Source organism: Rhinolophus sinicus, linkage group LG07 (assembly GCF_036562045.2).
Source record: "Rhinolophus sinicus isolate RSC01 linkage group LG07, ASM3656204v1, whole genome shotgun sequence".
NCBI classification, from domain to species: Eukaryota; Metazoa; Chordata; class Mammalia; order Chiroptera; family Rhinolophidae; genus Rhinolophus; species Rhinolophus sinicus.
In genome coordinates, this window is record NC_133757.1 from 69,000,595 (window position 1) to 69,024,869 (window position 24,275).

The 24,275-nt window shown below is 51.9% G+C and overlaps 1 protein-coding gene and 1 long non-coding RNA gene across 8 annotated transcripts in view; one reads left to right on the plus strand and one right to left on the minus strand.

The window, feature by feature from the left end:
- Positions 1–1,336: 1,336 nt before the first annotated feature.
- Positions 1,337–13,231, minus strand: LOC141572660 (uncharacterized). 6 transcript variants are annotated; one of them, XR_012497992.1, is made up of 6 exons: positions 12,585–13,231; positions 12,206–12,321; positions 11,912–12,100; positions 7,003–7,237; positions 6,407–6,517; positions 2,696–5,392 (listed from the first exon to the last, which is right to left on the minus strand). It is a non-coding gene; the product is annotated as an uncharacterized LOC141572660 (long non-coding RNA). The 6 variants fall into 6 exon arrangements; XR_012497989.1 differs by having other exon boundaries at positions 7,003–7,125; positions 12,206–12,358; XR_012497988.1 differs by having other exon boundaries at positions 2,696–5,388; positions 12,206–12,358.
- A 339-nt stretch (positions 13,232–13,570) lies between these two features.
- DOT1L (DOT1 like histone lysine methyltransferase) overlaps positions 13,571–24,275 on the plus strand; it is a 54,275-nt gene continuing 43,570 nt past the window's right edge. For both annotated transcript variants that reach the window (XM_074337497.1, XM_074337499.1), the window contains exons 1-2: positions 13,571–13,708; positions 23,766–23,809. In XM_074337497.1, coding sequence (XP_074193598.1) covers positions 13,628–13,708; positions 23,766–23,809 — 125 coding nt within the window. In that variant the 5' untranslated portion in view covers positions 13,571–13,627. The remainder of the gene's footprint in view (positions 13,709–23,765; positions 23,810–24,275) is intronic.

Here is a 24,275-nt window from a genome sequence, read left to right on the forward strand (position 1 = left end):
AGATATCTGATATGCAAATATTTTCTCCTATTTCATTGGCTGTCTTTTCATTTTCTCAATGGTGCACAAAAGGTTTTCACTCTGCTGATGTGCAGTGTAATTTATCCATATTATGTACATTCTCGTGCACATCTTTTGAGTACTCTCATTTCTGTTGGCTATGTTTCCAGGACTGGAATCTCTGGGTCATGGGGTAAGTGTGTTAGTTTTAATAGTTGATGCCAAACAGTTTCCCAAAGCATTGTAAGAATTTACAATCCCAGCAGCAGCAGGTGGTGGGTGTTCCAGTACTATCTGTTCTCGCCAACACTTGGCTTTTATCAACAATGTTTGATCAATGAATATACACACATAGGTGACTGCTAAGGTGCCCACCTGGCAGACAAGGAAGCTGGGTCTTCGAGAGGTAGGTGGTTTGCCCTGGTCGCCCAGAAGGTCAGTGGCAGAGCACAAGCCATGTGGCTCAGTAAGAAAACACCTCCTTTGAAGGGCAGAGTCTTCAAGGCTATGCCTGGTACCTGGGTGAGTGATTGGGCACCTCCAGCCCCAAAGACACCAATTAGGCTGCCTCAGGCCCTGGGTGGCTGGGGAAAAGGTCCCAGCAATGAACCCATCATCTTGCACTACTTGTGTTCCTGGTATCCACAGGCACCAGGTCTGCAGGGAGGACACAGAGAAGCTGGCAATACCTGTCAAAATGGCAGTGCAAGTTGGGCCACCAGGGAGGTGGCTAAGAAGCCTGGAGGAGCATGGTCTTAGCCAGCGCTCCACCAGGAACTCAACCTGACAGCAGGATCCTGGGCCTCGCTTTCCCCAATTGTAAAATGGAGTTATGATATTCCTTATTGGCCTAGTCTCATGGGAAGAAAGAAGGGCAAAGGTTTTCGTTACGTTGACATGGATAATACCAATGGGTGTATTTATTGAGTATTTACTGTCAGCTTTGTCTACAGTGACTCATTTAATGCCCTTATGTGGTTCGTATAAAAATCAGAGGCTGAGGATCCTTGTCCAAAACACAACCATTAAGGGGGCAGCACAGGGATTTGAACCCACTTATATTTCTACCCGAGAGTTCCACCTTCATTATTCCCCAGAGGGAGGCTCTGATTGGGCCACTAAGTAACCTCCAATACCTGTACTGGCTAGAACTCCAGGCCTCCTGATAGGCTGCTTTCTCAACCTATGGCTGGCTGCTTTGGTGAGGGAGCCAATCCCTGTCAAGGAACTATGGTCACATGACAGTCACATGATAACAAATATGGCCCTGTCCTGACCATTGTGCACTTCACTTGTAAAGCCCATCTGATAAAGACCTCCAAGGGCACAACTGTGGTCCCAGAACATTAGGTTTATTAACTTGTTGCAGCAAGAGAGACCACAAAATAGAGGAAGTATGGGGCACCTCACTGAGAGAGAGGCGAGGGAAAGGGAGAGGGAGATATCACAGGATTTGGGGGGAAATTAGAGTTTAGGTAATATTTACATGAAACGTAGTTTGTAGACTCCAAAGCTAGACAGAACTAAAATTAAAGAGGTTGTCATTAAGCTTGGGCTGAGTGAGATGCAGACGCAGGGTCCTGGAAACTACCAAGTGAAGTGTTGTGTTTAGACATGTTGCATTTTGAAGTTCTGCGCCTGGGTTGGAAATCCAGGTTTCTACTCTGGGTCAAAGTAATCTACAGGGGTCAGACCCTCCAGACAAGAGCATGATGTTGCCTTCTCACCAATGAGACTGAAAACAACAAAGATTCTGACAATCTATGATTTTGGAGAACGTGTTTTTTCCCCCCTCTCACTTTTTAATACTTTTAATGGTTGGTGCCAAGTCACCCTCCAGACCTCTAGCCAGAATATAAGAGTGTCTATTTCCCCCACACTTTTGCCAACACTGAGAAATAAAAATATCATTGTTTTTCAAATTTCTATTTAATAGTTGAACATTTCTTCATTAAGAATGTGTCCCTTAATATGCTAATATCCTTAATGTGATTAACTAAATCCATTTGTACAGACTGACATCACAAATCTTTGTCACATCACACAGAACTCCTAATAGTTCACAACACCAGCACCCAGATTTTGGTTTCTCACTGTTCTCCAACAAAAGCTAAGCTTGCTGGAGAAATGGCTGAGTCTAGACTTAGGCAGGAAATATACATGAATAGCCTGGAGCAGCTTGTAGTACCAAGAAGTAAGTGTTTAAAAATCCACAATGATGGGGTATGTCAAAGGGACATAGGAACCAACGGGAACCACAAGATAAAATAGTATTAGACTCTGGGGCCGGCCCGGTGGCTCAGGCGGTTAGAGCTCCGTGCTCCTAACTCCGAAGGCTGCCGGTTCGATTCCCACATGGGCCAGTGGGCTCCCAACCACAAGGTTGCCAGTTCAATTCCTCGAGTCCCGCAAGGGATGGTGGGCTCTGACCCCTGCAACTAAGGTTGAACATGGCACCTTGAGCTGAGCTGCCTCCCGGATGGCTCAGTTGGTTGGAGCGCGGGCTCTCAACCACAAGGTTGCCAGTTCAATTCCTCGACTCCAGCAAGGGATGGTGGGCAGCGCCCCCTGCAACTAAAATTGAACACGGCACCTTGAGCTGAGCTGCCGCTGAGCTCCCAGATGGCTCAGTTGGTTGGAGCACATCCTCTCAACCACAAGGTTGCTGGTTTGACTCCCGCAAGGGATGGTGGGCTGTGCCCCCTGCAACTAGCAATGGCAACTGGACCTGGAGCTGAGCTGCGCCCTCCACAACTAAGACTGAAAGAACAACTTGAAGCTGAACAGAACCCTCCACAACTAAGATTGAAAGGACAACAACTTGACTTGGAGAAAAAGTCCTGAAATTGCACACTGTTCCCCAATAAAGTCCTGTTCCCCTTCCCCAATAAAATCTTTTAAAAAAATAGTATTAGACTCTAACCCAAAATATAACATAAATATCCATGACTCCATGTTGATAATACAAATGATTAATAAATGGGAGAATTGACAGATCTCCTACAGGGAGAAGAGTTCAAAATAATTTACAGGAATACTCAGCCTTCAAGGAGAAGGAGCATAACTCCCGACCCATAAGTGTGGGCCGTGCATAGTGACTTTCTTCCCAAGCAGACAAAATGGAAAGGGGGAGAGAGGGACTTCACAGTGGAGAAACCTGATGAACACACTCAGCCAGGGAGTCAAGGTCAACATCAATAGTGACAGGTCACGGTGACACATCACCCCTCATATGATGGGAGGAGAAGGGCCCTGAATTCTGTGGTCTTCCTCCCAGAAGCCACCATCTGGGCTAACCAAGAGAAAAACCCCAGAAAAACCCCAACTGAGGGACATTCTATAAAATCCCCAACTAGCCCAACTAGCGCTCCTCAAAACTGCCAAGGTCACCAAAAGCAAGAAAACCTGAGAAACTATCTCAGCCAAGAGGAGCTTAAGAAGATACAATGACTAAATGTCATGTGGTTCCCTGGAAAGGATCCTGGGACAGAAAAAAAGACGAATAAGCAAATTCATAGAGATAGTAGATGGTGGTGCCAGAGGCTGGGGGAGGGGGATGGTGAGTTAGTGTTTAATGGGGACAGAATTCCAGTTTGGGAAGATGAGAAAGTTCTATAGATGGATGGTGGGGACAGCTGCACAACAATGTGAATGGACTTCATGCCACTGAGCTGTGCACTTAAAATGATTAAAATGATATATTTTATGTTATGTGTATTTTACCACAATTTAAAAAAATAGACAAAAACCAAGAGACACTTAAGAATCCCATGTGCTTGACCAGGTAGCTTCTGGAGGTTGCCATGAGGTCAAAATAGCAAAAGAGTGTCTTTTTGTTTATTTCTCCTTTGTTTTTAATCAGCATGTTCAAACCAACTGGTATAGTTTGAAGGCAAAATTTGGACACTGAGTTTGTACAGGAGTGACCTTGACTAATTCCTAAGAGGTGTGTCAGGTAAGGAGGGCTTCCTTCAATCACAGATCACCCTAAAATATTTAGATTCCAGGAAAGCTCCAAGGTCTTGGGCTGCCCTACAACTCAAGGCTGACTCCCAGCTCGAGGCCAAGTAAGGACCTGGAAATAGGAGGTGTGGGGTGTAGTTAGCAAGACAAAGCAGGAGCTAGGACCCCAGTGACCCCAAACCATTGGCCAAGAGAGGCAAGCTGGGGGGTATTTCAGTACCATGGAGAGCTCTGAGTTGCCGGAAAGTGGCAAGATCCCATATCCTGCCATAGTGAGGAGGACTTGGTGGTCTGGACTGAGGGAGGTGGGGAAGATGCAACCGCAGACCCCAGGGACTTTATTGGGGGCTGTACTCTAAAATAGCTCTGCCTACTTTACTTAGTGAGGGAGCAAGTCACCACTTTTTAAAACCCTACACTCAGCCCTCTCTTGCCTTCCTCCTGCCCACAAACTCTTGGGGCACTGCCTGTCTAGCACACTGGCTAACAGCTCTAGCTCTGGAACTAGACCAACCCAGCTCAACCACCGACTGGCCACTAGTGCCTCAGGCAAGTCAGTGAACCCACCTAAACCTGTTTTTTCATCTGCAAAATAAAGTATGGTAGGCAGATAAATGCCCCCTTCCCCCAAAGATGTCCACATCCTAATCCCTGGAACCTGGAACCTACATTAGGTTACGTGGGAAAAGCTCATAGATAGAATTAAAGTTGTGAATTAGCTGACCTCAAAATGGAGTTCACCCTGAACTATCCGGCCAGACCCAAGGTAATTAATCACAAGGCTCTTTAAAAGTGGAAGGTCAGAAGAACAGCAGCTTGAGAGGGACTCAGCCTGCTGCTGTTGGCCTTGAAGATGAGGAAAGGGGCCGTGAACCAAGAGAAGCAGGCACCTTCTGAAGCTGGAAAAGGCAAGGGATTGGACCCTCCCCTAGAGCCTCCGGAAAGGATTGCAGCTCTACAGACACCTTGATTTTAACGCAGCCGGGGTTCTCCAGAGAAACAATATATGTGTGATAATAAATTTGTGTTATTTTAAGCCACTAAATTTGTGGTCCTTTGTTACAGCAGCTGTAGGAAATGGATACGAAAAGAATGTCCTTCACAGGATCCTTGTAGGATCAAGAGCAATGCTGTGCAAAGTGCGTGGCCCAGCATTTAATAATGGGAAGTGGTTTAATTGCCAACCCCCCCCCCCATTGCAGGGAACTTGGAAGCCCTGGGTCCCAATGGGGTCAGTGGGCTGGATCCTGGAGCAGAAGGAACCTGCAGCAATTCTTCTGTTCTGTGCAGTCACAGCTGTCACTTCTGAGACTTCAACATAAGCTGTGAAGAGCTAGCAGCTCCATCATTTCCCTTCCGAGGGAAATTTGGTGAATTCAGAGATTTCCCAGAGCACCTGGCGATGAGATTTCATCCTTGGCGTGCCTGTCTTTGCCGTGGAAAAGAAAAAGAAATCCCACTTGTGGGCCATGGGGTGGGAGGCCATCAGCGTAGCAGAAATGGTCACAAGTTAAATTACCACTGGAAGAAAATGCTGTGTAATGGGGAGCTGAAGTGTGTGGTGTGAAAGAGGACAGATAAACAATCCACTGCTTCTTGTGCTTTGAGTCCCAGCAACCAGGAACTCAACAAAACACAGCCCCCGGGGCCAAATCCAGCAGGACGTTGGTGAGGTCCCTGCTTTGTGTAGGGACATGGGGGGGCTTTGCCCCAACCCCCTGCAAGCTTGTTGGGTACAGCTAGGCAGCTGATTCCAGGTGGCGAGTGTCCTGATGCCTTATACATCAGGGGCTGGCATACTTTATGCAAAGGGCCACAGAGTAAAGGTTTTTGGCTTTGCGGTGGGAAAGCAGCCACAGATCATGTGTAAACTAACACATGTTGTGTTCCAATAAAACTTTATCTACAAAAACAGGGCTGGGCTGGTTTAGACCGTGTCTTTAAACAACCCTCCTTAGGGAAGAAGGAATGGGCCCTTAAAGCCTCGCATAATGACCTCGGGGTCTGGAAGCCCCCATTCTTGTCCTCTAACTGCCATTAGAACATCAGGTAGGAAAACCTGGTGCGCCTACTGCAGGATGAGACCCCAGACAGCAGAGATGAGCCCTCTACACCAGCCAGCCTGCAGCCAATCCAGTAAATGACCCCAGACACATAGTGACCCCAGGCAAGACAGGCAGAACTGTCCAGCAGGGCCCAGTGCAAATTGCTGACCTATAGGACAAGGAGCAAATTGAGTGATGGTTGTTTTAATCTTCGAGTCACTGGGGCAGCTCTACCAGGAGGCCGTGCAGACTCACAAGGCCCTGGGTGTGTATGTGCACAGTCCTACTGCAGGGAGACTCGGGAGTCGGGAGCAGTGCTCACCACGGTCACGTGCTCTGGTGGGTCAGGAAGAGCCTATGTACACGCAAGCCTATTGTGTTTGTATGCACATACTTACATGCAAGTATGCGCTGCTTCTACACACTCATCAGCACCTTGCTCCTTTCACATAACGTCATGTGCACCTTTCTCCACGTGGACAGCTTTCCAGTTATGTCTGCTGGATGACCTTAAACATGGTGTACAGATTTATAACCCTCCTGCCCTGCTGACAGAGGTATCCGTGCCCCTAGTCCTGCCAAGAATGAGCTCAATGACCCCAGGACATTGCAAATGAGGCAATGGGAATGCAGCAAGTGGACTCGCAGAGCTCCACATTTCTGAGGCAGAAGCCTACCTTTGCCTGCAGAGCTCGTCAGTATGATTCTGTGTGCTACCACTGTTCTTTTAAAATTGTGGTAAATCACACATGACGTGAAATTACCATTTTAACCATTACAATTCAGTGGCATTAAGCATAGTCACGTCGCACAGCCATCCCCATCGTTCATCTCCAGAACTTTCCATCTCCCCAAACTGACAGTCCCCATTAAACCCTCACTCCCCTCCCCCAGCCCCTGGCACCACAATCTACTCTGTCTTATGAATCTGACTTCTCTGGGGACCTCCTGTGAGTGGAATCACATAGTATTTGTCATTTTGTGACTGGCTTACTTCACTGAGTATAGTGTCCTCCAGGTTCGTCCACGCTATAGCAGGTATCAGTGTCCTTCCTTTTTAAGGCTGAGTAATAAATATTCCAGTGTGTGGATGGACCACACTGTGTTTCTCCATCATCTGTTGGTGGAAATTTTGGGGGGCTTTTGCCTTTTGCTTATTGTGAGTGATTCTTCTATAAACATTTGTGTACAAGTATCCAAGTCAGTTTTCAATTCTTTTGGATATATACCTAGGAGTGGAATCAGCGGATTGGAGGGTAATCCTGTTTAACTTTCCAAGGAACCACCAAACTGTTTTTTCAGTGGCTGCACCATTTTCTATTCCCACCAACCCAGACCTGGTGTTTATGTTTTTCTTTCTTTCTTTGAGGGATGACATACATACAAAGGAAACAAATACACAAATATCAAGTGACTAGTTTGATAAATTGTACCTCTATCTCTATTTCTCTTGCTCCAAGTAATTACCACTCAGACCACAATGTAGAACATACCTGGCCTGCCCCCCAAAGTCCCATATGCCCCTTCCCAGGCAACATCCCCCCGAGACAACCTGTGACTTAAACACCATTTATTAGTTTTTCCTGTCTTTGAACTCTGTGAAAATATCGTAGTAAAGGAAGTCCTCTTTTGTTGTGCTTGACTACCTTCACCTTACCACTGTGGCTGTGAGATTCCTCCGAGCTGATGCACGCCACAAGTTCCCTCCTTTCCTACGCTGTGTGGTGTCCCTTTATATGATTGTACCACAATTTATTCACCCACTCTCCTCTGGAAGGACATTTAAATAGTTTCCGGTTGCCATCTATCGTGAATAAAGCTGCCGAGAACATTCTAGTGCCGTATCTTTCAGTGCGGACATAGGCACTTATTCCTCCTGGGCATACCCCCACATGGGGAACGGCCAAACGTGGCTGCTCCAATTTGCATTCCCATCGGCAATGCGTGGGCGTTCCAGTGGCTCCCCAGCCACTGGATGGACCAACAGTATGGACCAACGCTCCATACTGCCGGTCTCTTTAATTTTGGCTCTTCGAGGGAGGGGAATGTCCACCATGCTTTAAAACAGTGGCCAGGTGACCCAGGTTACATCATCAGCCCTAAGTCCCATTGCCGGCATGTACCCTCATGTGACATGATGAGAATGGCATTTTGTCTCTGTTTGGGTCTTCCTCCCCAAACCCAGGAACCCCAGACCAGCCACCAGAAAAAAGCAAAACAAAACACAATTGAGGGACAAAATACCTGACCAGGACTCCTCCAAATTTTCAAGGTATCAAAACCCAGGATAGTCTGAGAACCTATCACAGCTCAGAGGAGACTGGGACAGAAAAGGATGTTAGGGGCCGGCCTGGTGGCTCAGGCAGTTAGAGCTCTGTGCTCCTAACTCCGAAGGCTGCCGGTTCGATTCCCACATGGGCCAGTGGGCTCTCAACCACAAGGTTGCCGGTTCGACTCCCGCAAGGGATGGTGGGCTGTGCTCCCTGCAACTAGAAAACAGCAACTGGACCTGGAGCTGAGCTGCGCCCTCCACAACTAAGACTGAAAGAACAACAATTTGAAGCTGAACAGCACCCTCCACAACTAAGATTGAAAGGACAACAACTTGACTTGGAGAAAAAGTCCTGGAAGTGTACACTGTTCCCCAATAAAGTCCTGTTTTCCCCTTCCAAAAATAAATAAAAAATAAAATAAAATAAATAAAATAAAATAAAAAAAGGGACCCCAAAGAGTTCCCTCCCCACTTCTAAAAGAAAAGAAAAGAAAAGAAAAGGATGTTAGGAATAAACTAAGGAAATTAAAGTCTGGACTTTCGTTAACAATGTATCAAGATTAGTTACTTAGTTGTGAAAAATGTATCATACTAATGTGACATGTTACAAATAAGGGGAGCTGGGTACAGGGTCTACAGGCATAGGAACACACTGTCCAATCTTTGGTACTTTTTGGTAAAATGTATTTAATAAAGACAATAGTGTATTTCCTTGATTTGAACATGCCTGGGTTTCTTTTCGTCTTATAAGCAATAACAAAGGCTTGTTGCCAGCCCCTGGGAAGGTGTGAGTTATGGGGGGGAGGGGAGTTGCTTTAAAGCTGGAGACCAAGATCCTGCGGGAAAGTGTGAAGCCTGTGGAAATATTTAGGACTTTAGGAAGGATAAGCCAGGTCACTTAAGGGCTGACTCCAACGTAGCTGGTGCCCTGACCTTTTCTCTTGGACGTGACAATCTCTAGAGTCCAACAGCCAGCATCTGCGTCTTATGCTTGAGGACACGTCCAGGACTTGGCACTTCAGACCTACACCCAACTCCACCAATAACTGATCGGACTTGGTGTAGAAGTACGCAAGTCCTTCACTCCTGGGGGCGCTAATCTCAAGGTGCGTGTTTGCACTGTCACCCAGTCCCTCAGATGGTAAAGTTCCAATTGCCCCCTGCGGCAGCTGGTGTGAGAACCAGCCTTTTTTGCTGCCTTCTCTTACCTGTCTCACCACCCACCATACCTCAACAACTTGTATTCAAGTCCTTGTTCTCAGAGTCTCCAGGAAACTCAACAGGGACCGTGACAGTGACAAGAGGAAATCTCTGGAAAGAGGTGCACGAGGGGTGATAGAGGCCATGACAGCTGAAGTCCAAACCTACCGGTCCAGCTCTGAGTAGTGGGGGCGATGGGCATTGCATTTGTCATTTCATCCCCAAAGCTTGTCTCTGCCCTGCCTGTTTGCCCAACTCTGGTCCCCTCAGGACACAGAGGTGACCAGGCTAGAGTCCCTACCCTCACAGGATTCTACAGGAACCAACTGGTCAGAATAACGTTAGAGTAGGGTCTCCCCCGGGCACGGCTGCTACTGGGGCTGGGGGTTCTGTACAGGAGGCCGTCCTAGGTGCTATGCTGCTGAGCAGCATCCCTGGTCCCACCCACTGATGCCAGGAGCACCCCCAGTCATGACAACCACAGATGTCCCCAGATAAGGCCTGGTGTCCCCTGGGGGCAGGATTGCCAGGGTGAGAACAGCTGTGTCTAAGCTGCTAGCTGGGCCCCTGGCCCCAGTCAGTCCTTTTTGCATTAGTGCTTTGTGTTGAAAACTGCCCCTCCCCCCCCCCCCAGCTTTAAACAGCCCTGTGACATCATCCCCATATAATGAATGACATCTTATCAGTTAACTGTTTGCCGCCCTCTCTAGAACTGGAGCTCTAGGCTATTACGTCCCCAGCAGCTGGAAGAGTGTCTGCTATATAGAAAGGTGCTTGATAAATACCTGTTGAATAAAGGAGTTGAACAAAGGGGCGAGTGGATGAAGGAAGGAAGGAGGGGGGAGATTTCCTTTCTGGCTGCGTGGGGGGATGGAAGCTCAAGCAGAAGGGCAATCCTAAATGGAGTGACCCAACCCTTGTTTGCCTGGCACCCAGATTTCCAAACCTAAAACTGGGATTTTCCCAGGCAAACCAGGATGGTTGGTCAGCTTACCTAACCACAATAACAATTCCAACAGCAAATAAAACTTCTGTTGACCAGGCACTGTTCTAACACTGTTAACCCTCACAAACATCCTGACACTGTGGGGACTATTAGCAGTGGCTGTTTGACAGAGATTAGGTGACCTACTCAAAGAGCCCCTGCAGGGAGGGATGCACCAGGATTGGAATTCTGGAGGCACAGCGGGGTTCTATATATCTTGGGGCCTGGCCTTGTTGGGGGTGGAACAGGAAGGTTCTGGAGGAAGTGAGGGGGGAAAAAGAGAGACAGGAAGGGAGGAATCTAAGGAAGAATGTTCCATGGGGCGGGCTGGGGACAGGGAGCTACAGCACGTGCAAATGGCCCTGGGCCTAAGGTCACCAGCTAGGGCTTGCTTTGACATCCCTCAAAAGGGAAGTGGGGGTGGGCAAGGGGAAGGGTCGGATAAGAGCAGCTGTTGTGAGCCACTCGTTGGCTGCCTGAGTCAGGGTCTGAGAGGACTCTGGGAGTCGCTCTGCAGAAAGTAGGGGAGAGATAGATGGGGAGGAAGAGAATGAGAGGGGAAAGAGATGAAGGAGGAGGGAAGGGGAGAAAGAGATGTGGATGGGGACAGAGAGATGGAGGAGGAAGGAAGAAGGAAGCAGGGAGAGAGAGGGAGGGAAGATGGGAGGGGTGGAAGAGAGAGTTTCCTGTGTCCCTGGTTCCAGCTGCTGTCATGTCCTATGGGATGAAAGCTTAAAATAGTCCCTAGTCCCGAGCCTAGGAGCCTGAGCGACTGGCTCTCCTCCTTGGTAGAAGGGTGGCTCTGGGCTTTGGGTTTCTCAGGCTGGGAAGGGGGTGCTGGGAAGGGACCCCCCTCTCTAGGACCTCCCAAGCCATCCTTGTTCTCCCGGATTGTGAACATCCCTGTGTAACCCCTACACCTACCCCACCCTAACCACTGCCTTGGCTTCTAACACCCGCCCTCACCCTGTCAGTCCATCAGCCTAAGTTGGGGCTCTGCACAAATGGAAGTGACTGCATCTCCTCCTTCAGATTTGATCTGGTCCCTCTCCCTCAGCACTGCTTGTGAGAATCACCCATGGGAGTGTGCATGCTGCTGTCACAACTCCACGGGGCTCCCCTCTCAGCCTCCCCACCTCACCCCTGTGTGACCTTGGGCAGCTGCTGCACCTCTCGGACCCTCATGCACCTCCCTCGGGAAGGGCAGCACCATTTGCCCTCCTGGGAAGTTGTGACACTTAAGTGAAATACTGAAAGGACAAGCGGCTGGCTCTCTAGCAGGGCTGGTTGCTCAACTGTCATAGTCAGGTGACTGTGTTAGTAAGGGTCTCCAGACAAACAGAATCCATGGGGTGTATGTACACACATGTTCGTACACATAATAAATACATACGAAAGTCGGACAATTAAGTTCGCGAACTCACCCTAGGAAAAAGTGATACATACCTCATTGCTGAATATCGCTACGGTCACCTTAGAAGTACTCCCCTTGGGAAGCTATGCACCGACGCCAGCGCCTAGTCCACCCTTCAAAGCAATTTTGGAACTCTTTCTGGAATGGCCATCAGAGCTGTCATCGTATTACCCTTGATGTCCTGAATGTCATCAAAATGCCTTCCTTTCAATGTCCTTTATCTTTGGATAAAGAAAGAAGTCATTGGGAGCCAGACCAGGTGAGTAGGGAGGGTGTTCCAATACAGTTATTTGCTTACTGGCTAAAAACTCCCTCACAGACCGTACCTTGTGAGCTGGTGCATTGTCGTGATGCAAGAGCCATGAATTGTTGATGAAAAGTTCAGGTCGTCTAACTTTTTCACGCAGCCTTTTCAGCACTTCCAAATAGTAAACTTGGTTAACTGTCCAGTTGGTACAAATTTATAATGAATAATCCCCCTGATATCAACAAAAGGTTAGCAACATCATTGCAACAAGTTTACAAATTGTCACACCTCCTATACACACCTATACATATGTAGAAATATATTAGTGTGTATTATGCAGTATGTGTACACACATATGTACAGATATACAGGTGTGTGTATTCAGTATATGTACACATATGTGCACATACTTTTACATGCATGCATGCATGGAGTTTTAGGTGAAGGACTTGGCTCACCTGACCATGTGCTGTCAGGTCAGAATCTCCAGGGCAGGACTCAGCTGGAAGCGGGGGAAGAGCCGATGTTGCAGCTGGAGTCCCCAGACCATTAGTGGCAGAAGGCGGAAGTCTCTTTCTAGGAAACCTGGTTTTCTTCACTCTTCAGCTCTTTGGACGAGGCCCACCCACTCGGTGGCGGTCACAATCTCCTTTACACAGTCTACTAGTTTCCGTGTTAATGTCATCTGAAAAATATCTCCGAGCCACATTTGGGATACAGTGTGTGGGCGCAGGGCCCAGGCAAGTGGACGCATAAGACTGACAACCCCCGTGGCGTTTCTGACACTTGCTTTGTCTTCCCCCATGACCACTGTCATCACCTTTCCAGTTAAAACGGCAGCTCTGTGTGGGCAGGTGATTGCCTCTTTGCCAGCATGGGCTTAGTAGATGCTGTCAATAAGGAGCATTCCTGTTGAGCGAATCCTGTACTTCGACCTGGAGCGGAGGCCCGGACTCCGACCATCATATTTAATGAGGAATTATGGCTTTATTATGGGGGCGGGCCCTTCCTCAAGGGTGGGGCTCGAACCCGCCACCCCAGGCCCCGCGGGGTTTCCCCGGGTCCCCGCTTCAGCCAGCTGAGGTGGCCGAAGGCAGCCGAGGACGCGCGCGCGCGCGTGCGTGCGTGCGTGCGTGCGGGCGAGTCCACGGGGCGGGGCGGGGGGAGGCGCGCGCGGAGCGGCGGGTGGGGCAGCAGGCGCGCGCCGCCTCCTTGCGCCGGGCCCCCCCGCGCGCGCGCGGCGAGTGGTTCGGCCCGACCCCGGCTCATTGTGCTCGCCTCACGCCGGCCCAAGATGGCGGCGGCGCTAGAGGCCCCGGGCCTGTGACTACAAAAAGGGAGCCGTGGCCGGACGGGAGCGCGGCGGCGGCCGAGGACCAGGCCGGGTCCCCTCCCCTCAACCTCCCGCCCTCCAACGCCCGCCCGCCCCGCCCCCGCCGGCGGCGCCCCGCCCCTCCCCCAACCGCTTAACTAGCATGGTGCGGCGGTCGCGGGCGCCGACATGGGGGAGAAGCTGGAGCTGAGGCTCAAGTCGCCCGTGGGGGCCGAGCCCGCCGTCTACCCGTGGCCGCTGCCGGTCTACGTGAGTACCGCCCCTCCTCTCCCCCTCCCCGCGGCCCCTCCTCCCGGACCCCCGCCCCTCCCGCGGCGCGCGCAGGGCCCACCGAGCAACGGAGCAACTCAATTCCAAAATCACTCCTGGGGACCCCCCGGGAATCCCCGCGACTGTTACCAACCCTTTACGGAGGTTGGGTAGCAGGGAGTCCCGGCCGAGGACAGACGCGGCCACGGGGACCCAGCGCCTCGGAGGGGCGCCCGAGCCCAGGTTGCCGTTGCTTGTGCGGGGCTGGGACTCCCGCTCTCTCCCGGCGCCCCCCGCCCCCCAGGGCGGCCGGTGAGCTTGCCTTCCTGTTTCAGGTTTTGACATTCAGGGGTTCTTTTTTTTTCTTTTCGGTAGTTTATTCTTTGAGCTGTCGATGTACCTCGCTTTATTTTTGAGGACATCCTTTCCTTCTCCCTCTCTCTAGTTGTTTTTTTTTAAATTAGGTATTTTTGTCCCCCTAATCTTGAGTGGCAGGACTGGCGGGACCTGAGTGAGTCATTCTGTCCAGTAATCTTGAGTGGGTGGGCTGGCCGGACCCTTGGAAATGAGGCATTCTGACCTCTTAATCTTGAGTGACCCTCGTAAAATGACAGGCTGAGCGGAAATTTACAAAGGCGTCTGTCCCTTGGTGAGTCCACAAATGCAGGGTGCGGGATGGGCGCCCGAACTCTCGCCCGTGGGTGGTGGTGTGGTGCGTGTTGGTGTCCCTGAGTCCACGCTTGGGCTGGGCAGCGAGCAGCTGGGAGGGAAAGGGCAGCAGGCGCCACGGGCGGGCGTTTTCGGGGCGCCCTTTCGCGCGCTGGTCTTGCGGGGGTTACGGGGCCTCCAGGGGACCCGGCGGGGAAGCCCGCGCGCCCCGCCCCTAGCGCGCGCTCGGATTGTGTCAGTTGTTGGAAACGTCGGGGCCGGAGGCGGAGTCGGAACGCGGGGACCGCCCGGGAGTCGGTGTTGGCTCCTGGCCACGGGTTCTCCGTGGTCGGAGGGTTTCGTGGTGCCCAGCCCGCCGCGCGCCGGCGCTTTGGGGTATTGCTCATCCCGCACCGGAGGCAAGGTTGAGCCTGGCTCTGGCTGTTCTGTTTGGGCAGCTCCGGTGTGTGTCCTGCGGAGGGCCTGAGCAGTGGGCAGGCGGGGGCAACGGAAACAAAGTGGAAGAACCTTCAAAACTCCAACCGTTTCACCAGCCTCCGCCTGTCTCTGCCCCTGTGGCTGGTCAGTGCGTTGTTTAAAATTTAATTGTTTCTTTATTCTAAGTGGACATGCGGTATATAATTCACTCTGTTTAAAGTCTGGTTCTAGGGGTTCTGACAGATCCATGGCAATAAGGCAGCAGAATAATGCGTTACTCCTCAGTGACTCTTCTGCTGCCCTTTTCAGCCCACCTACCTCTCACCTCCTGGTCAGCACTGACCTGGCTATCCTTACAGTTTTGCCTTTTCCGGAAAGTCAAATTAATGCATTCAGCAGCACACAGCGTTGTAATTCTGGCTGCTTCCACTCCAAAAGTCACTCCTTTTTCTTGCCGTTGTATTACAGTTTTTCAATGATCCATTCACCTGTTGGTGGCAGGACATGTGGAATGTTTCCAGTTTTGGGGGGATTATGAATAAAGCCACTCTACACATCCCTGGGCAGGTTTCTAGGTGAACCTGTTTCACCTGACTTAGGAAATGCGTGGGAGTAGGACTGGGGGACTGTGCCGAGTGTACATGTAACAGTATTTGTGAAATCAGAAACTGGTATTGTTGCGTGCGGGAAGAGTTAAACCCACTGTGACCCGGCGTCCAGGCGTCTTATACTAAGGTGAAAGTTCACCTGCAGACACCATGTTGTCCTTTTACTTGGAGCGGAGCCAGACCACAGGGATTTGTAACCTTGTGAATGAGGCCTCCTGGGCTGGGACCTGGCTTTCTAGTGGCGGGTGCTTCTGGACTCCAGAGCTTCGTTCCCTTGCTGGCCCTGGCCTCACTTGGCTTGGGACGAGGCTGTGCTGCCCGCCTGGCCAGGTGCTCTACCTGACATCAGCAGGCCCCTTCCTGGTGTGGCTGTCCCACTGCCAGGCCCCCAGTGAAATTCTCAACTAGCTGCTGGGGCCAGCAACAGCCTTACAGCTTTGCAGTGACTTGTCAACCTTCTGTGTCCCTACTGAGGAATTTTGCTTTTTCACGGGAAATGAAGGGGCTGTACTTGATAAGAGTTCCTATTCTGTGATGACTCAATGATGAATACATTAAGAAAATGGACTACTTTAGTAGCTTCACTTTTTGGAAGGTCAGATTACTCATGTGACCACACATTTGAAGTGACTGAACTTGCTTGTTCACTAATTAATTCATTCTACAAGCACATCCTGAAAATGTGCAGCGTTCCCAGGGTCACAGAGGACAGTAGACAGTGTTCTTATTCTCGAGAAACTTATCTGTGAAGGAAGGTGGGTGATGCAGAAACACAAAAGTTAGCAGCCTTAAAGTGCCCGTGTATAGGGCCAGCTGAGGTCCCAGAGGGAGGAGCTGCCTGTGGGGTATGGGTGGCTTCTTGGAGGAGGGGGCATCTGCAAGAGGAAGTGTGAACAGCCACAACTGGCCACACTCGGAAGTGTCCAGCCTCGGAAACTGACTTTTGTGCAATTGACAAACAGAAGAGGGGGCCGGTCGAGTTCTATTCCTTTAGTGACTTTTGAGTTCCCACTACCCACTTGTAGTTCACGGTGGCATCATTTCTAAAGCAGGATGATTCTTTCTTGGGCAGGAAACTAGGTCTCAACTCCAAAGGGAGTAAGTGGCATCTTGAGTTGCCTGCTGGCTGGGCAAGAGCCTATGAGGGGAGGTTGTGCGGGTCCTTTGCCAGTGACTTAGTAAGGCTGTGGGTTGGGGAGCAGTCCCAGCGTGACTGTTCCCACCCCTGGCTTCCTCCCTGGAGCCCACAGTTCTCTGATGAGTACCCTCTGAGCAGTCCTGCCCTTAACACGGGCTGTAAGTAGTAGCTGAGTGGGCGGCCTAGTCAGTCAGCCTGTGACTCAGAAGATATTTTCTGACCTGATGTCTGTGTGAGTCTGCCTAATCCTCCCTCAGGTAGAGGCAGATTAACCCTTTGGAGACTTCGTAGTGGTGAAGTAGTGGGTTTCAAAGGGGAAGAAGGCATGATCAGAAAAGTCTGGTGTTCCACGTGTGGCTGTCAGTTCCCGCATTCTGGTCCAGAGGGTGCGGCTGTCTGCTGTGCACTCTGTTCCCCGTGGGGGGAGTGGAGGGGCAGTAGCTTTGGATGTTCACCCGTGAGCCGAAGGCCCAGTCTCCCTCTGGGAGTACCACCCTTTTTTTCTTAATTAAACTTGTTTTGAGGCAATCGTGGATTCTTGTGCTACCATAAGAAGTAACACAGACACCCCGTGTTCTCTTTATCCAGTTTCTCCCAATGGTGACATTTTATACAATGAAAGAACCATATATAATTATTTTCATCTAATTCCAGAAGCTCCGTCCCTCTTAGGAGTCACCCCCAACCCCTGGCAATGATGAACCCACGTCCTGTCTGTGGACGTGCCTATTCGGGACATTTTCCGTAAGTGGAATCACACACTGTGTGTGTCTGGCTTCTCTCATGAGCACCGTGTGTTCAGGGTCTAGCCACGTTGTAGCGAGTGTCAGCGCCTCCCTCCTTTTCACGGCTAAGAAATATTCCCCTATAAGGACAGACCAGGTTGTGGGGTCTTGAGGCCCTGTTGAGGCATTCATCTGGCCTTCATCCTGGGGGTGAAGGTGACCCCAAATGAATTGGTGTGGCGATAATAATGATCCCTTGATGGAGGTAGAAACAGCTGGAATTCCCAGGGGCACAGCAGGTATTGGCTTTCTAGTGTCTGTACCCGCCACTTGGTGGCAGGGCCTCCTGGGTGGATCGTCCAGTCAGAGGAGCCCCATCCCTGTGCTGTCTCCCTTCCCATCACACTCTTGGCCTTGACCTTGGGCTGGAATGATCTGTGGCAATAAACTGTTTTACCTGATGAGGGCAAGAAAAGTTTTGGGGATGAACCTTTGATCATATGTCCCACGGTCCCACCTATGTCACTTCACAATGGCCGCTCGTGAGACCTCCAGCATCAGGTCGCTCGGCACTTGTAGAGGGGCTCCCTGGGGGCCAGACATCTCGGATTGTTACTGATTGGCTAGTTTTTATTAAAGCAACTGAAGTTTTCTTGTCAAGGCACCTTTGGTCTTAGCTCTGCCCCTGGGGCTACAGGTGGCACCCGTCCTCTTGTGGAGATCTAATTCCCCTTTTTCCACACTGCCCCTTCCTGTGAAAGATGGCTGCCCAGAGCAGGGGCGTCCCATGTCTGGTCCCAAACCTACAAATGTTCTGTCAGTGCCTGGGGTGGCGTGAAGTACATGAGGTGACCAACTGGTGGGGCTAGCACGAGCCATTAGTGTGATTTCGGCATTTCTAGTAGCTGCATTAAAAGGGTCTAAAGAAGGTGGGAGAAGTTTTCCTAAGACATTTTATGTATGATCAAAATACTATCATTTCAACATGTAATTAAAAAATTATGAACGGGGGTTTAACTTTCTTTGGTGTGTGTCCTAAGTTGGAAATCGGTGTGTTTTGCACTCAAAGCACAGTTTGGTCCAGGCCAGTCGCATATCCAGAGTCCCATAGCCCCAGGTGGCCTGTGGCTGCCTGGAGACTACATGCCTCTAGTCCCCTCTTCCTCGCGGGGGCTTCTTCCTCTGGACCCCCTGGTTGTTGCAGGATTGTGGGACTGTGTTTGCTCCGTGGATGCCACCACCCGAGTGAGGCTCAGAGCCCCAGCTGCCTGCTTGCTCCATGAGGTGGGCGTTCATGAAAACTGGAGGTGCTGGGACGGCCTTGGGTGGGGCTACCTTGTCTGAGGCGTTGGGAGCCGTGCTTCTGCAGGTCTCGCAGGCAGAGTGTGTGTGGAGGCAGTTTTCTCCTCCGACCAGCCTTGTTTGTTGCGTGACCTGTGCAGGTCAGAGTGGGCGCTGAGAAGCAGTGGCTGGGGCAGCGTGGCCCTGCAAGGAGAGGTGCCATAGGGGTGGTGGCAGGAGCTGAGCCTTCCATTCTGGTGAGGCACTGCTGGCCCTTCTCTCAGCTCTGTCTTCTGTCTGAGCAGCAGGAGGAAGCATGGGTGAGGGCTAGACCAGCCCAGGGCTAGACAGCGACGACTCGGACCCTCCTCCCCGCAGCCGCCCGTTTCTGTCCCCTTTGCAACGTGACATTATTGTGGGGGCCATGTAAGCATAGTTCTTAAAACTGGTGAGCTCAGAAGCAGTGAGTGGGTGAACTTGACTTTTTCTGCAGCTTCTGGGAGTGCGTTCACTGCAGTCGATTGTCTTGCCTCGCTGTCCCTTCTGTCCCGGGCTGCCCCATCCGGGACAGCAGGCTGAGAGCCTTGGAGTCTGTTACTGTGTGGACATGGGCGCTGTGAGCCGGGATTGTCTCCACCGGGCATATCTCTCCTCAGGTGGGTATGTGACAGCAGAGGTCTGGCAGAAGGACCAGGACAAACAGGAGGGCTTTGCAGCACAGGCACGTCCCCATAGGGTCCAGTGTACGGATGACGGAGCCATGCGCAGGGTCTGTGTGACCCATTTGAGGTCCTGTTTCTAGAAGCAGCATTGTTGGATTCAAACTCCAGCCCGTCCTGCCTGCAAAGCCTCCTTGCGGAAGGGCCGCGCTCGGTCAGTGTGCTGTCTTAGAACTTGCTGTCTTGAATTTGCCGACATGTGTCTTCCTCTTGTCCCTTGCTCCACAAATCTGCTTCTTCTCTGGTCGCCGTCGGCCCGTATGACCCACCATCTTTGCTCGGGTGCCGCAGCAGCCAGGCCTCTCATCCCACACACTTGAACCCTAACTGACCCGATGTCCCAGCAGTACCTGCTCTCTGCCCAACCCTCTCCTGTACTGCCGTCTTCCAGTTGGTTTTTGCTCTTTACTTATTTGGACATGAAGCCTCTGTTTTTTGGTTCCTGCTTATTTTGAACTAGTTAAGGTGCTGTTGTGATCCCTACTTGAATTGGCCATATAAAGAATAAACCACAGGGTGGATGGGTGGCTCAGTTGGTTAGAGCACAACCTCTGGGCAACGGGGCTGCCGGATCGATTCCCAAATGGGCCAGGGAGCTGCGCCCTCCGAAACTGGAATGAAGTCAATGAGCTGCCGCTCAGCTCCCTGGTGGCCAGATGGCTCAGTTACTTGGAGCGTGGGCTCTCAACCACAAGGTTGCTGGTTCGACTCCTCGACTCCTGCAAGGGACGGTGGGCTGTGCCCCCTGCAACTAGCAAGGGCAACTGGACCTGGAGCTGAGCTGCGCCCTCCACAACTAAGACTGAAAGGACAACAACTTGACTCGGAAAAGTCCTAGAGGTACACACCGTTCCCCAATAAAGTCCTGTTCCTCTTCCCCAATAAAATCTAAAAAAAAAAAAAGAAGAAGAAGAAGAAGAATAAACCATAAACTAATTGCTTATGTTCCCATCTGAGTAGCAGAGGGCCTCAGGCCCAGCAAAGGTGCTTAGCCTAATCCATGATCCTGTAGCTCCGCTCTGGGGTGCCCACATTCTTGGGGGTGGGGGACAGGGCGCAAGGTGCAGGCTGGTGAAGATGAGGGCCCTGGGGAGCAGGTACCTATGGGCGGGCCTCGGGGTCTTCTGGGCGCCCATTGAGTTTGCACCACCTCCTGTTTGCTCGTCCAGCCAGGTCTGCCCACCAAACCCCTGCCGTTAAAACACTAGAGAAGCCGGCTGCCATGAGCCGTCACCCCACCTTTAACATCTTGTCTCCCCCCTTTGTCATTTTCACTCTTTAAAGCTGTTCACACATCACATTTCCTGTCTACTATGATTCCCACGTCACAGCGTCCATCTGCCCCTGTGCTTGTCCCAGCCAGCTGGTCCCACTGCGTCCATGTACCGCCCATGAGTGGGCCTCTTGCCCAATGGCCTCTCATGTGACAGCCAGTGATGGCCCATTCTAAGTCCATGTGGTCTGCACCAGGAACCATTTTGTTTGACTTGCTTTAGCTGTGGGGACCGTATGTGACAGAATCATCCCGACCCCAAGGCTCCAGAGTTGAGTGGAGCCACCAGGAAAGAAGGCAGTGCCCACGAGATCGGAGAGCAGGCGCCCTCCCTGCGGCCACTAGGGAGCCAGAGAGGCTGGTCGGAATGGTCCCAGTTGTCCCCACTTCCCCAAGAACTAAGGGAGCCGTTTCTGTCAGCTGCCAGCATGAGCTTCTGCCCATCAGAGTGAGTCCCTGGGAACTTGGTAGGAAACGCACGTTCTGGGCCCCAGACCTGCTCACGTGGTACTCAGAGCGGGCGCAGGCGTCAGCTGTCACGAGCCCTGCGGGGATGCTGATGCTCGTCACTGTTAAGACTCTGCCTCGTAGGACCCTGGGGTCCTGCCCTCCCAATGTGAGTGACCTCGCAGGGCCCATGGCAGGCCTCGCATGTCATTTTCTTGTTGCCAGTGGCAGTGAAGAGAGGGGAGCTGACAGTGGATTTGCTGCAGTGGTGCATCTGCAGTGCCCACTGTGGGCTCCATTGGCTCCTGTGTCTGCCTCTCCCTCCCCTTGTACACTGAGCACACACACGCCTGAAGTCTCGTGGCCTCAGCATGAATTGGGTATAAGTGCTCAGAACAGGGACTCGTGTCCGTGCAGGGCGTCTAAGAGCCTCCTGTCCACACTCCTCAGAGGAGATGGGGGACAAGCTGGTTTGTCCTCCTGGTGATGGAGAAAGCCAGGCACCTGTTGAGATGAGAGCCAGGCTCCCCACCCCACCTCCCTCCCTCTGTGTGTGCCCCCTCTGCATGCCGCCTCCCTGAATACATGAGGGGCAGCGTCTAGAACAAGCCATGGGCCTCACACCCGCATCTGAGTTGGGAAGGCGCATGGTACCAGAGGGCACAGTTTGGTGTCATCTCAGGGCATGACGACTGCCTCCTGTGCAGTGTGTAGTTTAAGGTGGAACAGTTGCACTTAGCTGGGGACATTGTCACATGATCCCCAAAGTAGGGGACCTGGTGAAGTCTGGGTACCCACCACCCTGCTTTCCCAGCTTCCAGGGTTCCGTCAGATGGAGCTTGGGTCAGTTTGGATGCAACCAACAGGTCTTCCTGCTGTGGGTCAGTGCGGGGCAGGAGCCGCGGACTGGGAAGGAGGCGGTGTGGGGGTACCCTGTGCAAAGGGGCGAGGGCTGGGCCCTAAATCCAGGGTTAGCTAAAGTACTGAAACCACCCAGTCTGAACTTTCCTGGTCTGTTTCTGGAGTCTCTCTTGCAAAGGCCTGTAGAGCAGTAGGAAGCTACGGCCAAGAGGTGATGAGAGCTTCTGACTCATTGATGGTGACCAGGCTTCTTAAGTTGCACCTCTCAGGACTGTGGCTGGAAACTGGCCAGTCCCTGGAAAGATCACTCTGACACCTCAGAAGGCACAGTTGTCAGCTTCTTTGTCCCTTCGTTGTGGTTTTTAAGCTGGGAAAGCACAAGTTCTTCCCATCACAGATGAGACCAAAGTCTAGACACCTGAGGCTTTCCAGGTCTGCATGCTTTGGGCCAAGAAAGTTACTGCAGCTGAGGGCCTGCAGGGGCCTGGTGGTGGCTGTGGCCTGGGGGCCTTGGCCACCAGCAGCCAGCGTGGGGGGCATGCAGCTGCGTGGCACTCTTTGGCGATTGTGAATCACGCTGCTGTGTATGGACGAGTTTGTGTGCGGATGTATATTCTCGTCTTGCCCCCACCTTGGCTAAATAATAGTTCTGTTAGTATTTGCTAATTGATCCTTAGAAAATTGGAAGACATTGTTAAGAACACTAGAAGGCTGGTTTTTCCTTTGCGTTAAAAAATAAGGCTTTGCACAAAAGGCCACACCGTGTCTGATCCCATTTACATGAACTGTCCAGTACAGGCAAATCTACAGACGGGAAGTGGGTTAGTGGTTGCCTGGGACTGGGGAGGGGAATGGGGAGTGACAGCTGATGGGGGCAGGGCTTCTTTTTGGGGTGATGGAACATTTTGGAATTAGTGCAGTGGTTGCACAACTCTGAAAGTACTAAAACCCACTGACTTGTGTACCTGAAACAGGTGAGCTCCCTTCTATCTGAATTCTATCTCAATAGAGCTGTTATTTAAAAGTGAGGCTTAGGATGCAAGGATGTGTAAAGAGTTGTTTTCATACTGTTTTGAGCGCTGGAACACGCGAGGCACTGTTCCAGACCCCTGCCCGCGCAGACACTTTCCTTCTGCGTAAAGGGTAGAAATGGTGGCCTAAGCGAGAGCGTCTTCACTGTCACCCAGCAGCTATTATTGGTGGGCCTGTCCCCCCAAGCCCTTCCTCTTCACTCACCCGCTGCTGTCACCGTTGTGCAACCCTCCCCTGCAGAGTCAGCGGGTGTGTCCTAATCCTGGTTTCTGTGAGGTTTGGGTTAGCTCGCTGTCTGCAGCGACCCCAAAGGCCTGGAGCAGCCCCTGAGCTTCCCTTTAAGAAGAAGCCACACAGTGGGCACTGTGCTGGCCCGGCAGTGTGATCAGCCATGGAGGTGGGACGTCGCTGCGTCCACAGGAGGACAGCCACGTGCTCTCCTGGTGGTTGTTACTGGTGTTTGCCATTTTATAGATGAGAAAACGGAGGCCCGAGAGGTTCATAACGCAAAGCCAGGCCTGTGGCATCCAGGTCGCGGGAGTGCTGGGAAGTGCCAGTAGACATCAGCGGGTTGGGGAGAGGAGGGCGGGGCATAGACTCCACCCAGCCCCTTCCCCACTGCCCGCTGGCGAAGGAGCTCTGGGAACAGGCCCTCCCGAGACTAGCATGTCCCACGTGGGCAGGCCTCTCAGGATGGCACCCCAGTGCCACGGCGGGGCTCATTGGGCGGTTTGGGGGGGGTTAAGAGCTCTGGAGGTCAAGAAATGCAGCGATGGAAAGGCCCAGGGGCTGCAGTGCCTGCCTCCTCTGGTCTCAGGGCCCTGACATGGCCAGCCCACCATCACTGGGTCTGCTCGGTCTCTAAACTCTGTCCCTTTGTCTTTCAGGACAAACACCATGATGCTGCTCATGAGATCATTGAGACCATCCGGTGAGTGCGGCGCAGCCCATCCCTAGTCTTCCGAGCTCCCCCAGCCCAGTCCCTCCTGTGCTCCGTGTCTGCCTCTCAGGAAGGCTCGAGAAGTGGTGTGAGAGTGTGGCCAGCAAAGCCCAGGCCATCTGGTTGTGGCCTGGACGAAGTTCTCCGAGCTTGGCTTCCCTTGAAAGGGGACGGACACCTGAGCTGGCAGGATTCGCAGGGAACCCCCTCTTCCCCTTGTGTTACTCTCTCCTCCACACGTCTGTCTCCCTGTGGGAGTTAGTACTAATTCAGCGGTGGCCCCTGGGTGGGCTGGTCTCCCTCTGCCTGTCTGCGCCTGTCCTGAGTGTGTGGGACCAGTGCAGGGTGTCAGCTGACGACCTGACTGAGCAGGAGGTGGGTGCCCTCCGCTCTGACTAGCGGCCTCCTCCCTGCGCTGGATGAAGGGTCTGGATCAGCCTCAAGCGCTAACAGAGGC